The sequence below is a fragment of the Protomyctophum parallelum genome (genome assembly GCF_964188405.1).
Source record: "Protomyctophum parallelum genome assembly, chromosome: 15".
Lineage (NCBI taxonomy): Eukaryota > Metazoa > Chordata > Actinopteri > Myctophiformes > Myctophidae > Protomyctophum > Protomyctophum parallelum.
In genome coordinates, this window is record NC_139710.1 from 47,776,496 (window position 1) to 47,792,772 (window position 16,277).

General features: G+C 40.7%; 1 protein-coding gene and 1 pseudogene across 2 annotated transcripts; one reads left to right on the forward strand and one right to left on the reverse strand.

The window, feature by feature from the left end:
• Positions 1-1,929: 1,929 nt before the first annotated feature.
• On the reverse strand, positions 1,930-10,387 carry cUnh5orf34 (chromosome Un C5orf34 homolog). Its single transcript, XM_083783842.1, has 11 exons — positions 10,142-10,387; positions 9,240-9,329; positions 8,059-8,448; positions 6,811-7,061; positions 5,368-5,463; positions 5,027-5,147; positions 4,332-4,423; positions 3,659-3,728; positions 2,773-2,870; positions 2,509-2,555; positions 1,930-2,333 (listed from the first exon to the last, which is right to left on the reverse strand). Exons 1-11 carry the CDS (start codon positions 10,355-10,357, stop codon positions 2,149-2,151), a joined length of 1,656 nt encoding a protein of 551 aa, XP_083639968.1. The 5' UTR covers positions 10,358-10,387; the 3' UTR covers positions 1,930-2,148.
• Positions 10,388-14,379: 3,992 nt separating this feature from the next.
• LOC310872245 (kinetochore protein Nuf2-A-like) lies at positions 14,380-16,033 on the forward strand (annotated as a pseudogene). Its single transcript has one exon. The product of its transcript is annotated as a kinetochore protein Nuf2-A-like (transcript).
• The last annotated feature ends 244 nt before the right edge of the window (positions 16,034-16,277 follow it).

Genomic DNA, 16,277 nt, shown 5'->3' on the forward strand with positions numbered 1-16,277 from the left:
GATGACAAAAAACATGAATGAAAAAACATGACAGCATCTTTACAATGCAACAGGAAAGAAAATGCACATACCTTTTAATTAATACGTTGAGAGGATCTGCTCAGGGATACTGATGCTACACTGTCCTTCACAGACAATGCAGGAAGTGCAATGAATATCACTGTTAAATGAGAAGTAGATTCTATGAATATTCTTCTTCTATGTCACAGATACAGCCGTGGAGCAGCATGGACTACACACGAACATTGTCAGGTTTACAGTATAGTGACAAACAGTGGCTTCTGTTCAATTTGTTTTTTGTTTTACTAAAATGTAGGCCTATTGTCCTTTATACACTACACATTACATGCAGAACTACATGTGACAAAACATTGCCCAATAAATTACATGTTAAAATTTAAAATAAACAGTCTCACCATCATCCCAAGCGAGAGAGAAGAGCAGCTCACTGAGGGTGCACGTAGGAACTGATCTACTTCTTCAATTCTGACTTCACATGAGTCAACATCTTTTCTGAAAGACACGTGTGGTATATACGTTGCTGTGTGTGAGAAGAGTGAAGTAACTTCCTACATTCCTACAACAACACACACACACAAACTGCCAAAATTGTGTTGGCAGTCCATGTAGGCACTATATGTCATTGTTTTTTTTAACAGCAGATAAGGAATGTGTCCAAGACAAATGTACCTTGGAACAATAAGCTATCTTAACTTTTCACATACACTGTATGGAACAGGACTATGCCATTGTACCTCATTAACATCTGGTGCTTATTTTTGTTTTGTGTGCTCATCCAGAAGAACCAGAGATAGCTCCACAGCAGCATTCTTCCCCATGAGGTTTTCATTGCAGTCAATCGTTTACAAAGACATTGGGTTACTACTGTTCCCCCACAGACTGAGGAACAGTTTCTTCCCACAGGCTACCAGATTAAATTATAGTGAAAAGTGAATGTGCAAGAACTCTTTGTACTCTCTTTTTTTTTTTTTTAAGATATTTTTTTGCGGCTTACGCCTTTATTGATTTTTTAAGGGATAGAAAGTAGGCTGACAGGAAACGGGAGAGAGATGGGGGATGACATGCGGTAAAGGCCGTGTCGGGTCCGGGAGTCGAACCCGCGGCACACCGCGACTGGATCACCAGTCCGGTGCCCAGACCGTTACGTTACGCTACGGCCTGGGCCTCTTTGTACTCTCTTTGACTGATATTCTTGCCCTGTGTTTGAGTGTTTTAGGTCTTTTTTATCATGTTTTTATGATCATGTTTTATTGTATTATAGAAGGGAGAGTCTAGGCTCTCTCGAGCAGAGACGATGTACTCCGAACCAGTTTAGTCCAGAGTGATATGCGGCCGCTAGAGGCGAGATCAACGTGAGACTGATGACATATTGAAGCACTGCCACGGAGAAATTATTATGGACATATCAGATTTTTGTCCCGCTGTTTCCGGTTCATCGTTTCTGCCTGAGAGAGCCCAGATGCAGGCAGGAGGAGGGAACTTGTGAACTCAATACTGCCGCAATCTGGAGGAGTCAGGTTACCTAAACAGTGCATCAGTGTCAATAAAGTGAATCTGAATCTACATTGTCTAACCACAATTTGTCACATTTGGGTTGATGGTGCAAACTAAGCTGCTAACTCAGCACAAAGTTGTTACAGTAACTATGTGTATAAACATTGTTGGTTTTCGATAATAATATCAGTGCTTTAAACAGTCAGAAAAGTATGGGGAGGGGGGAAAAAAGTATGTTAGGTAGATGCAACCATATATAATGACATATATATGGTTATATGTACCGTATATAATAATATATTTAGTCTTCAAACATTGCATTTCTTACTACCACAGCTAATAATTCAATCACTAAGACTTCTTCTTGATGGTAATACATTTAATATTAAAACAAAATACTGTATGCATTTATGATTGACAGGTACGGGCTAAAACAGTCATACATCTCATCAATAAGGAAATGTATTCAATGGAATGGGTAAACATGACATTATATCAAAAAGGTGCATTCACTAACCCAAGTACCAACAGTAAACTTTGACAATGAGCAGAATATTCCTTTTTCTAAGTATCTCTATTAAGCAGCACAGTTTCCTCGAGTTTGGTTCCTGAAAAGAGTGTGTCAGAAGTGTTTCAAAAGAGTGTGGTTGCTGAAAGGAGTGTGTCAATGTCCTGTATAGCTCTGGATGTTCTCTGCAGTGCCGCAGCAATGCAGTCGTCATCCACTGGTTCACTAGAAGCCTCTGCTTCCATTGCGCTACCTATCCTCTCATGAGAACTTTTAGGAGTTCCAGGCAGATTGCTGTTCTCCAGCAGAACTGGTAAGACGTTAAAGAACATGTTTATTCAGTAGTGTGTACCAAAGCTAGGACAATATGAGGGCCAAATCAATTGGTATACAATGCCAAATACAGAGCTTGAGTTAAAATGTAAACCCCACCAAAACATCCGTTTATGCACCCAGCCCAAAACCATTTAAAACCTGAAGGATACAGTTAAATCGTTTTATCTTCTCCAGTTCTGTATCTACAAGGTTTGACCTGAAATTGGAAAGAAAGTCAGTCAACAAACAGCAGTTCCTCTTTGTTAAAAACACCCCTGTACGCCCCATATACTATCACACAACAAATAGTGGTGTATATACTGTATAATGCACGTCGCAAAGCAATGCGTTGTGACCTTGTAGATCTGCCAAAATTGAAAAAACGAATAATAATTTAAAAACATCTTAACATTTTTCAGTGAAACACCACCTACCAGCTTTGTTCCACCTGTGGCACTAAAATGCCATGGTGTAAGGCTGCACCACTGCATACCTCTTGTTCAAATGACACTGGCTGAGAAGAACGTCTGTTCTGTACACAGGAGGAAAACGATGTAATTTAAATTATATATTTTTATTACACATAGAATGTAGCTCATTCATGGAACGCCCTACCAACAGCCAATAAGACATGTGAATCCCTCGACTCCTTCAAAACCGCTCTCAAAGGGCACTTACGGACGGCTGCAATTCGAAACTGGCCCCCGTAAAATCTGAATCCCCCCGCCCCCTTTCCACCTTACTGTATATGTTTCCTTCCCCTTTTTACCTCCTTACATGATTTCCTGTTTGTTATATAAAAGTGTATATCTGTTTGTCTCTAAATGTTATGATGATTGAATTGCAAAAGGTGGACCCTGTTGTAAACAACTGAAATGCACTGGTTTCTGATTTTTAGCTGCGTTTTTCCGTCAGTTTTCCAAAAAACGCATCCAGTGTGCAACCACCTTAACAGTCTTTGTATTGAGTTGTGCTTTCATGTGAAATGTACCCATTCTGCAAACTGTTAATACTTAAATCAATCAATAAATCACTCAAGGGGTTTTAATAGAATGCAACAAAATTAGGTTTGACAGAAAATGGTCAAACAAATACAGGACCTGTTTTACAGAAGTGTATACATATGCAACACTACTGATAAGATAACATGTCTGTTATCACGTCTATCTGCAATGCTTAACATTCATGTGACGTCCACCCGGGTCTTAACCACAAGATTTCTCAATAGAAGATCTGAGCAGGGAGACCAATTACAACAACAACCACAGTTTCTATGTTAGTTATAATAAAATAATTATGGATTGTAGATCACACTCTAACCTGTTCCAAACAGCTGGGTGGGACTGGAAGCGTTAACGAGACACTGGCCTGGTTGTAGCACGTTAGGATCCTGCAAACAATGCAACATGCAACACGGATGAAAGAGTGCTGCAGTTGGCATCAAATCCATTCGACTGTGCTGTTTTAGGCTCGTCACAACCACAATTCATCTAATTAGCCTAATCAATTAACCTAATCGCAATTATTTGAGATAATCTCAATCATTTTTGCATAATGGAATCATCCGCAATTTTATAAATGTCTGCCTTGTTTACGAATTCAAAAAGGCAAACAGAAATACAAATTGTATAACGACGGTTCCAATGTTCAATGCAAAAAAACGCAATTAAATCATTAATCACAAGTATTTGTATGACAATTAATCATCAGCTTAAAGTTGGAACCGTGACATGGCATTCTAGCTCACTGGCTCTCAACATCGGGTCTCGGGGGCCCCCAGGCGTTCTTGAGGGGGTTCCCCTGACAGTAGACCCTTACATGTCCGTAACTCAGAGAGTCTATACATTTTGGTAGCAGTTGTAAGTTACATTAACAATAATTTACACAAACGTAAATCGTGATCCTAGAGATACATTTTTTTTAATTACATTTGGGTCCGTGATCTAATGGATCCTTGAAATGAAAAAGGTTAATAGTCTCTCTTCCAACTTACCTGCTCGCAAGACTCACAATAGAGTCCACAGAGTACACCTGTCCAGGTACATCCGGTGGAAGGCTGTTTAGATGATGCGTAACCTCTTTCACCTAGAAGACAGTTATATACATTTATAATCATTTAGATTGTGAAAGTAGGATATTATTTTTATTGATTTTAATTGCACAATTTCAAAAGATTTTTTTTAAACCCATTTAGACCTGAGGCACATTTCTGAAAAATGGTTACCTTTCAGGATTCAAATGCAAAGTAACTAAAGTAGCAGATTAGATAAGATCAGCCCAAAAGCAAGCATAGCAACAGCTAATATGATGCTGAGGTGTTCCCGGCTTGCCTTGAAATGTATAACCAGTAACTACGTATGGGTGTTAAGATCTACAAGCTCACAACGCATCTCATGAGCTTGTAGCTTGTAGACATTTTTTAAGCTCAGCTCAAGACCCACTTCTACATTGCCTTTAATTGATCTTGTATTTTTTATTTTTCATGTCCTCACTGTACTGCATTACTGCTTGTTTTTTAATGTCGTTGCCTTGCTTTTCTTTTATTCTCCATTGTTCTGTAAAGCACTTTGAGCTGCATTTCATGTCATGAAAGGTGCAATACAAATAAAGTTTTATTATTATTATTATTATTATAGACCGGCAATCTTTCCATATTAGTGGTACGACAGTATGTACATGACAGTTTACCTCCACTGAGTGGGGCTCAGTTCTGTGGTGGGTGAAATAGCTGTTAAGTGCACCGTTAGACCGGATGACTGATCCATCACCTGGGGAAACCTCTATCACTGGAGTACTTCCACTGAGGATCCTACATAGGACACACGCACACAAACACACACGGTGCATTTATATTGCGCTTTTATCCAAGCCGCTTTACATAGATTGTGCATTCTTGTGCATTCTTATTCACCCATTCACACACAATCATACACCAATGGAGGAGGAAACCACACACACACACACACACACACACACACACACACACACACACACACACACAAACAAAAGCTGAAAGCTCAGTACAGTACCTGTAGATCACTCCTTGACACCAAATGACTTTGATCTGCTCCGATGGAAGTTCTGAATGTTCTCCGTCTGACAGGAATAGATCGTTGAACTTCCACCTAACACAGATGATTAGATTCAGATTCCAATTCAATGTATAAACCACCAAATAATCCTGAAATAGCATAAACCTATCCTAAAATGACCCTTATTCAGTATTCAGTTATTACTCTCGTCCCATTGGTAGCATGTGTCAAGTGTCGCCTGGCTGTGTCGGTGTCTGCAGAAGTATTAAAGTGCCACTTCACCCCTTTTGCAACCCGATCTTATTTTAATGATGAAGAAACACTTTCCTGGCGTTTGTGTGTGTGTAATATGTGTTTTTAGATATTTTAGTCATGACACCATGTTCATGTCCAAAATTTGACATGAAAACGTGGTCTCACTTCCTTCCTGGACTACAAGTCACCCCTCCATGCAGCCTCACCCCTCTCCACAAGGAGGGAGTGCACCAAAGCATTATGGTAATCGTAGGAATGCAGCAATCCAGTCAAACCCTAGTCACACACAGACTTCATTTTGTTTTTCTGGCCATAGGGTGCAAATTTCAAATTGTGCTACTGTTATCTACTACAAATACTATTAACATTGAGTGACTGCCGTTTCTTCCAGCTGTGAAATGTCCCTTTAATCATTTCTGGATGTTGTATACATCTCTGGATTATATTTTGTGTACAGCTCCAAAGCGTGACTAAATCTCAGGTTGGCAAGAAGTGAAGGAGAGAATGGAGATGAAGTGTGACGAGCAGTTGGGCTGCTTTCCGTTGCACCTGGTGAGACACTTATAGGCACCAGAAAGGTGGACTGCTCTTTTTCCCTCAGTCTATACCAAACCTCTTTGCCGCACTGTGAGCTTGTCGATCGGCTATGGTACATTTGTCAGGTTCCATTGCTCTGTATTTCCGTTTACCTAGATAAGAATTTGATTGATTGATTGATTTAAAACTTTAGTAACTAGTTTGCATAAACACAGGAACACAGGAACGTACAGTTCAATACAAGGTCTGCTAAATGGGTTTAAACCCATGAAAGCCTATTGGCTTGTTTACTTCATAAAAAATAGTGTCAGAAATGTCAGAATAGGTTTTATGTACTGCTATTTCGGTTATTAGTTAAGTAGTCAGACGTCAGGTTTCCATAGTGGTTATGGAAGTGTTATTAGATTTTTGGTTTAATGTATGATTTGGTTCCAGCTCAACCCTCTTGCACTAGCTCCTAACGTACATACCTCGTCTTACATTATGTTTAAAACTGTTTCAATGTAATAAAACATAGTTTTTGCAAACCCCCCCCCCTGCCCAGTGATAACAATGTCATGTGACACGTTGAGAGCTTGTAGATCGGCTATTTTGCTGAACGTATGAAGTGGCCTACGTGGTTAAAATGGGTAAGTCTATCCCTTGTACCTGTGCTGATGAGGCGAGGTGCAAGTGAGAGGAAGTGCCTCTGGAAGACAAGATTTCCTCTCTTCTTCACAGGATTCCACTGTCGAGTTCATCGTCCTGCATGTCTGGCTGCAGTCTACATCTCCAGGAGGCTTGGAGCGACGAATGGCCCTGTGGTGGCGAGCCACAGTGACAGGGTAGCGCCACATGGGGGCGATATGAGCGCAGGAGCAATGCTGGACCACTGCAGTGGAGCGGTACATCTTCTCCGGCTTAGATGATGAAAGGAGAGTAAATATACGAGAGAATATACGTAATAGAAGATTAAGATGAAGAGAACAGAACAAAGATAACAAAACAATATAAACAAGAGTTCACCCGTAGAGTAGAGTGCAAACCTCTATCAAGTCCTAGAAATCGCCCCAGTTTGCTTATCATTTAGTATCGTAAAGTTAGGCCTGCTGGTGGCGCTAGACAAGAGGAAAGAACAATTAATGTGCACAGCACAATTTGTGTCTTGTATGCAAAAGGGTAACCTCAACCCTCAACGGCCTCTGACAGAAATATGCCCTATACCCCTCCCCTACTGGGCGGGGATTTTCTCGCTTTTTACATGGTAAATGGTAAATGGTGCATTTATATAGCGCCTTTACCCAAGGCGCTTTACATAGATTGTGCATTACATTCACCCATTCACACACACATTCATACACCGACTGCGGCGGAAGCCATGCAAGGTACCAACCAGCACATCGGGAGCAATTTGGGGTTCAGTGTCTTGCCCAAGGACACTTCGACATGTAGACAGGAGGAGCCGGGATTCGAACCGCCGACCCATGGATCATTGGACGACCTGCTCTACCTCTTGAGCCACAGTGAGTTGGGCGTTGTCATCTTCTACTACCGACTGAAAACCCATTCTGCCAGCCGCAGCATAGTGGTCTAGTGACTCGACTTTCAATCCACACCTCCTGGGTTCGAATCCTGCTTGTGCCACTATTTTTGTGCCAACCACAAATAACTTTTTTTGCAGATAAAGTGAAGTTTTAGACCGTGACGGAGTCTGTGAGGTTAGAGTTAGGGTTAGTGTACATTTATCACACTGTATTTCTATGAGAAATGCATTAATCAGATGGTAATTCTATCAGAAAGACATTTATCACACTGTATTTGAAGGTGAGGAGGGTGTATGTGAAGGCGAATGTTTGTACAGTATGTTTGTACACATAAATATGAGACATGCCGAATGCATTGCAGGGGGGCCTTTACCTTGGGCTGAGCAGTGCGGTGGGTGCTATTCTGTGGAGAACAAGATCTGTGCACCTGCTCCTTCTTATTTCTCTTTCCTTTAACCTGATCATCATTATTGGTGGTCTGGGGATTGCTCTGTTGGTGGTGGTGGTGGTGATGCTGTCCGACTGATGTGCCGCCAGGCTCTCCTCCGCTTAGAGCACGCGACCCGTGGTGGTGCTGCTGATTTGGAGCCTGACTTAGACTGCACATGAACTCTACAGAGAACTCCTCCCCCGAGGAGGACAGCGTCACACTGGCCCTCCCATCCACTGACCTGATGAGGGTCTCACCACAGGCTCCGACCTCAGCAGCACCACAGGAAGACGACTCAGGCCACTCCACATATGAGTCAATACTGAAAAAAGGCTAAAAGGAGAGAAAGTAATCATGATTTGCTGGTGGATGAAGACGACCCATGAATCTATTATTATACCACCTGGATTAGGCTTTGACAATCTGTCAATATTATATTGATATCTTGACTTTTTGATATAATATTGTGATGTTAGTGGCATAAGTGTTGCTTTTACTATGTGTGTGGTATAAAACATATATTACAGGTATGTATGTACACCGTATATAGGTGCGCACTGTGATCTTTTGGCTATGAAAAGTGTGCCATGGCAAGTGGCTAACACTTCTACAATGTATATCTTATAAATTGCCTATTTTTTTACAAATTTGAAACGTTATAAAGACAATAGGTGTCAAAATATTGTGATTTTTGACCACATGGCCCAGCCCAACCTGGAGGATTACAGAGCGATTCGTTGTGAGCTTGTAGAACAGCTATTTTCAGCAAAGAGGTTTGGTGTAGAGGGAAAAAGAGCAGACAAAGTACAGAGTTCAAGGTCAAGATTACTACTATTACTATACTATACTAAGTATTGAGTGTTTAAGTGGTTAAATGACGTAAAATACACATTAACGTGAATCCAGCACAACAGATGACAGTGCTGTCAAACAAGTCTATGAATATGAAATGAATATGAAAAACTTTAATCTGCAACACAATTTCATACAATATGTAGTGGGGGTCCCTTGCTGAGTGGTCCTTGGGCTGAAAAACGTTGAAGACCCGCACTTTAGGCAGAACAATTAGCATACCAGAATTATGTGAGGAGGAAAAGACACTGTACAATACTAGCCCTTGTTACCTTTATACGAGCAACAGGGGTAAGTTCCTCCGGCAGGTATGGCCGAAGGGCATATTTATTCCTGAATGCCAATATATCCACCATCAAGTCCTACAAATCAAAAGGTCACGTTGGAGTGTCAGAGTGGGTCACAACATCAATGCCAGCAGCCATATTTACAGAAACATATGATGTAGGAGCCATTATTTAGATTATTTCCAGTATTATTTTTGACCACTTGGTGGCGGGTTTGAGAAGCACAGCACTGGGTGTGCATTTATAAGGTGACACAGGTGCCCGGCTAGACACAGGGATTGGGGAGCCAAACCGTTCCTACCAGCAGCACTCAACAACCACAAACAGGCAGAAAGGAAAGAACCATATTCAATATAACTGGTATGTTTGTCATTTCAACTGCTCACTTCTACTCAATAAATAACACTCAAACTGGATCAAAGACTGGACATCCATCTGTTACTATTTTTCTGTGTGTACTGCGTGGAATCACTCCTGTAAAGTAACTGCAAAGGAGACAATAGGACCTGGCTGGAAGGTGAAAAATGGCAGTTACTTTCACTCCACTACATTTCAAAGACAATTGTACTTTTTACTATGGTATATTGTACTTGTATTATACAATTAACACTGATCAAATTTCAATTGTAGTGAAATTAAGTAATATCTTACTAGGAGGATTTACAGTATATATACTTTGACTCAAGTACTGGGGTTCTGTAGGCTACTTTGTCAGTTTTCTTCAGTTAGTTCAGTTGGAATTGATTGATCAGTGATCAATCAATGCCTTGCACAGTTTTCCCTGGTTACAATTTAAGTCAAGCCCTGAAACGTGGCTATATAGTCAAGTCTGTACTCTGTATGTCATGTAATAATGACTATAGCTTGGCTAGCTACTTCTGTAGTACCTTGTAGGTGCTGATGGCAAACCTGGTCCTCTGTCGAACCTTCTCAGAGGTGTACAGAGGATGCATGGCCGGGTCAGGGGCTTTGACCAGCACGAACTCAGAACCGCACGGCGACAAGAGCACACGCGACCCGTCCTCATAACGTACATCCAAAGACTCGTCCGCGTACATAATCATCATCACAGCGGCCACGTTGGAACTTATTGTTGCCGTCATGTTCAGTTCTTCAACTTCTTCTCCGAGTTGACAACAGCTTGACTTGACAGCAGACACTAGACAGCAGTTATTTTGCAGCCTTGCAGGGGCGGGGGAACTCAAACAGCGTGACGTCATCAGACAGAGACATTGGTGTGTTTGATTGATTGAAGTATTTATTAACAGTTCGCAGAATTACAGTACATTTCAAGCACAAGTTGCACAACTCAATACAAAAACGGTTAAATGTGGGGTTGGTTTGATTCTCTTTAATCTCTTGTCATGGGACTAGCGGATTAGCCATTAAAGGCATTCAGTCTTTATTGCTTCACTTAATTAATATCAGCAGGCCTATAGCCTACATTCCGTTGTTAATACCATAACGTTATATGGCCCAGTGAAAGACACATGTTTTTGTATACAAAGTGAGGATGCCCCTGAAAACTAAAAAGAAAACAGACCAGATTAATTTCTGTGCATCTGTTTTGTCTCACTGTTATCCTGTGCTGTGCTAGTGTGCTTACATTTATGTAAACTTTAATTGATCCCTGGGGTAAGCTCCTATGGGAAAGCTAGAGTAGTCAGTAGTGAAGTAAAACACAAGGTAGGCCTTGGTCTAACAATAACAGGCAGAAGAGGGGAGTAGCCGTATGGACTACTATAGGCTCACTAGGGAGATAAGAATAGGCTACACAGACAATAGACTTGTCACTTAATTGTCCTAACTTTAGTATTTTATCAATACATTTATATTGTACAATCACCAGTGATATGTATACTAATTTACTGTACAAATTCACCCATGAATGAGCTTATAGGCCTATGTATCTCAACAGTTAACAGTAAGACTGCATTTGTCTGTTTTGTCAGAAGGCACAATTGAAATTGAATCAAAAGAATAGTGGGTGTCTGGATAATGTTAAGTATATCAACAGTGAATATAATGACATTGAATACAATTTAGACCCAAGACCTGGATCATTTCAAAAGCTTAAATACAGTGCAGTTAATCATATGCTTTCCTTTCAGTATATGTAGGCCTCTTTACATACATACATACATTATGTAGTATGTATGTAGGCCTGTGTGTGTGTGGTGTCATTAAAAATGCCACAATTGTAGCCTACATGAGAAATAGATTGATAGTGATGATATTGAAACAGAATAGTCACTCACACTCACACATTATTTGTATAGGACTTAAACGTCCAACAACCCAGTACAAGTAGCCTACCACTCGGAAAAGTATGTGTATCTCTGTCTGTGGGGTGAAGATTTGGAATGGCTTGACAGAGGATGTCAAACACAGCAGTAATATATCACAATTCAAAACATTGCTCAAGCATATTACCGTGGCTAAATATAGTTTACCATTATGTGTGTGTTTCTGTACGTAGGTATGTGTATTTAAAAACAATAATGTTTAACTAAAAGTCATAATCACTATGGATCCTGGTGGATTTCTACGGTGACACGGGTGTGGGTTGGGTGTAGGGTTATTTGTTTTTCTTTTTGTTGTCTCTGATTAATGCACTGTTAAACTGATAACTATGCTGAGCATCTCAAATGCTGTGCTGTGAGAAGGATGGGCACATGCCTTTTTATCACCTTCACGGGGCTGTTTCTTTTTTTGCTGATGTAAACTCTGTACTTGATTGTTCTGTGAAGACGTTAAAATAAACTAAATGTATAGTACCCTAATTTCAAGTAAATTCAATTATATTCAAATATAAACTTGTATTAAAAATATAACATCAGGGATCCCTAGACCCCAGGGTGTGTTATGTTCTGTTTTAGAACTCATAAGGGGAATAAAATTGATATGGCTAGAAAGAGATAGTTCTAGCCACTAAATGTTTTCTAGTCAATAAACATTGGAATATTATTACACAACACAACCAAATGTACAAGATGTCTAACTAAGCTATGCTGTAGATTTAATTAAAATATATATTGCTATTGGACAGCATATGATTTGCACTATATCAATTCAAACATACAGTAAAACAAATATTGTAGGCTATGCCTTTTTTCTCACCGGGAACACCCACTTAAAGCGACTTTCTCAGGGAAGAAAATAAATCACTTCTGTTGGATAAGATAAGTGAGATTAACCCATAATGCACCCTCAACCAAATAAGGGACAACAATGATCAATTTTTGTGATTCTAAAAATAAGATGTGCTTTTGTAATATGCTGTGTATTTATTACTATTAACAATTGTATTATGTTCACACATAGGCTACAGGTTCAAGTTCACATTAAAATGCAAAACACTGCAAATCCAAATAGTCTCATTTAATAACTTCACAATTGATTAAAACCTGTAAACTACACAATACACTGTACATTAAGTATTTATACTGACAGTCTGCAGTATTATTTTTTGTACTTCGCAACCACAAAATATGTAGTCCACCGAGCTAAGAGAAGAGCTCCAAACAACACTGTGTAGCTGAAGAGAACAAATTTCAGGACTTCTCTGAATGTCCGAAGGAAGCGGATTGCCAAGGGTTCCACATCGAATGTTATCACCCCTTCCACATCCATAGGAACATATTCCTTCTGCTGTCTGCGAGCAGTGTGTTGAGTAAGATGTCCCATATTCTCTCCTCGTCCCATTGTTCTGTAATCAAACAGATCCTTCTGTCATGTCTCCCCATTTGAAATCTAATTGTTGGGAGTTATGTTAGAACTCGATTAGAGTTAATGGACTACTACAGTAGTTAAGTTCATTTAAATCAGAAATGAGCATTGGCTAAATGTGCAGGCTCTGAGTCATCATAATGGCTTTTATAAGTGAAGCCACAGCAGAAGAGCATTATTAATAATGTATTTGTAAATTGCACAAAATGGGTTCAGTATTGATCCTTTCTCCTTTAATGTATACCCAGGAATAACCTAGGCTACTGAATACTTAATTGCATTGTACTTTGTACAAAACATTCTCTACTTTATAAGCTTTTGTAAGTTTCTTGTAGAAACAATAACACTTTTACATTACTGATCAAAGCGCTAAAAAAACACCAGTTGATCGCACATTTAAAGCTATTTAATTATGTATCCTATGAAATCAAACATTGCCACATGTATGCATGTCTTTGCACATTTCACTTTGACATGTGTGCCAGTGCCAGACAAAATGCTGAAGAATCAAATACATGCAAGAATAAATTAAACATATATATTTTAATAATCTTACCTTTTTGTTTGTGCAGGACAGCAGCTGATCAGTTAGTAAATAGGCTCCTGTGCTGCGAGCCCAGAAATACCAGTTGATGTCTGTTGCCTCACTCGTTTCAAGTCCTTATGGCAGAGGGGGAGGAGTCTGAGGCAATTAAACTGATTGCAAGGGTAAAGGGTCTGAACCTCTTGGGTTTTTCCTAACAGAAAGTTAAGCTGTACAGTGTGCACCTGCTCCTCAGAGAAATTCTAAAACAAGCCATTATCGATTTTTTTCCTTTTTTTAATGCTACTAGTAATTACTTTTACATTGAGCTAAATTATATTGTAGTTTGCTAGCCTGCAAATAAGCAAGGGGCCGCTTACACATTAAAGTAAGATACCTAAAAAGGACATACCCAGTAAAGTATCTTTAGTGGGGGGCTCTCTGCATCTCCCGCTGGGTTCGGAGCCCTTGTGCTCATGGTGTAAGGCACGGACTCCCTATCGATCGGAACAAGAGATCAAACCCGCTGCTCAAACGCAGTTATCTTCCTACCGGAACATGGAGCAAATGGCTTCCTAATTCAATCAGTGTCCTGCACTGTCAAATCATGGGCCACTATGGGCTAAGATCTCCAGACGGCAGAGGGCCATTATCGGCTGATCGGGAGGCCTGTTACTTGGTTAATTGCTCCTTCAGAGAGCTGGACCGCCACTGATGGATACACTCCCATCATCATCCTCTCCTTTCTGCCCCTTGCTCTGATCACCACTGCCATCTTACCTTTCACCATACAATACAGTATGATGCATACAGTGGATGCTACGTATCGAGTTATTCAATTACACGTCTACGATTACTCGAAACTGTTGCATTTACATATTTTATTCAGCATAATAGCCAAACAAAATGAAGAAAAATACAAAAAACAAAACTGGGTTGTAATAGAAAAAGAAATCTACCCAAAATGAAATCTAGAGCAGTGGTTCCCAAAGTGGGGTCCGGGGACCCCTAGGGGTCCTTGAGAGAGTTCCAGGGGGTAAATGATAGTTTGGAACCAAATATACCGTTATTGGTCTGTAACTCTGAGTGTGTACAAATGGAACCCTTTATACACGCTCAAGAGTTAAATTAACATTGATTTTACCATTTAAATTGGGGTCCCTGCCATTCAATGGGGCTGTAAAAACCTTCTCTTACGGGGGTCCCTGGCATTATAGTCTCTTCAAATCCATATTATTATTTTTTATATATATATAATATATATATATATAATTAAATGGGGGTCCACAGGCTAATTAGTGTCAATTTGGGGGTCACATGAAAAAGTTTGGGAACCACTGATCTAGAGCAGCAAAACATACAATATTGTTTTTAAGCGTCTCATAAATTACATTTTCTCCAACATTTCAAAAGTTTCCATCATACATACAGTATATACATACATATAGTACACTGCACAGTGCACATGTTGACAAAAGCTGAAAATATCACACTGTACTGTAAATATAACACAATGTACTGTATAAGCTAGGATTAATATGGAATTATGGATTATTATAGGGTGCAGTGGAACATTTCAAAAGCTTAAGCCTGGTTTCACTATCCTCCGTTCAGCTCGACCAGACTACGTTGAACACGTTTTTGCTTTGCTGTTCTCCTTTAGTTTCAGTTACTTTCACTGCAAACAAACAACTGAATGGCATCATGGACTTTCTTCAATTCAGGAAGCAGAGGATTGAATTCGTTCTGGAGCATGAGCAGATTAAGGGCAGATATAGACCGTTTCCAAGCCCTTACCAGAGGCGTTAAAGAAGCCAAGAAGAAGCTGGAGATACTGACGACCATTCCTCCAGAGCAGCAGGCTGAGGCCAGAGAGCTGCATGGCGCCAATGCACACAAATTCCAACAAGTGACTGCATTGAAAGATTCCATCGCAGAGCGGACTCAGGCCCTGACCAAGCTGAAGGTGGCTGTGAGCACCAGGAACGAAGACAACACCGCCCTCCAGTCTCAGATCCTGCAGTCTCCAGAGGAGCTGAAGACCCAGATGGAGAAGATGAAGGAGTCCGTGAAGATTGAAGAACATCAAGGCTGCCACGGTCAAGGCAGATGAGTTCCTGGTGGAGCTTCAGAGCAAGGCGCAGGTTCTGAACCACGCTGACTCTGAGGTGCAGCTCATCTGCACTCTCCTGCAAGACCTGCACACTGGCCTCGCGAACAACAAGCAGCATGTGGTGGAGGTGGACAAAAGCGTGGTGGCGTTAGAGGGGCAGCAGAAGGAACTGAAGAGCCTGACCACGGATGTGGACAGGGAGAAGTTTCGTTTATTTGTCTCGGTCATGGTTTATCCAACATTAGAGAAGAGGTCACATGCCATGAAGTTGGACAAGATGTCCAAACAGCAGCTCCGCCGACAGAATACGAGGGAGACGGCGGAGCGCCACCACCAGTCTGTCATGAAGAAGTGCGACCAGATCCTTGAGAAGCGACAAGAAATGGTTGACGAGAACCAGAAAACCTAGGAGAACCGGCAGCTAAAGGTGAAGATCCAAAGCCTGGTGGATACTTGCATCAACACGTGTAAAGCACAGGATCTGTAGGACCGTCTGTCTGCCGCTCTGGATCAGCTGCACAAACAGCTTGTAGGAAAAAACAGAAGACGTTGTCACAAGATTTAACGGCACGATTTCCGGAGTGTTTAACCCATTATTACAACCGAGGAAAGTATCCGTGTCCGGACTGTCCAACTAGAGTTGGACGTGAAGGACCGT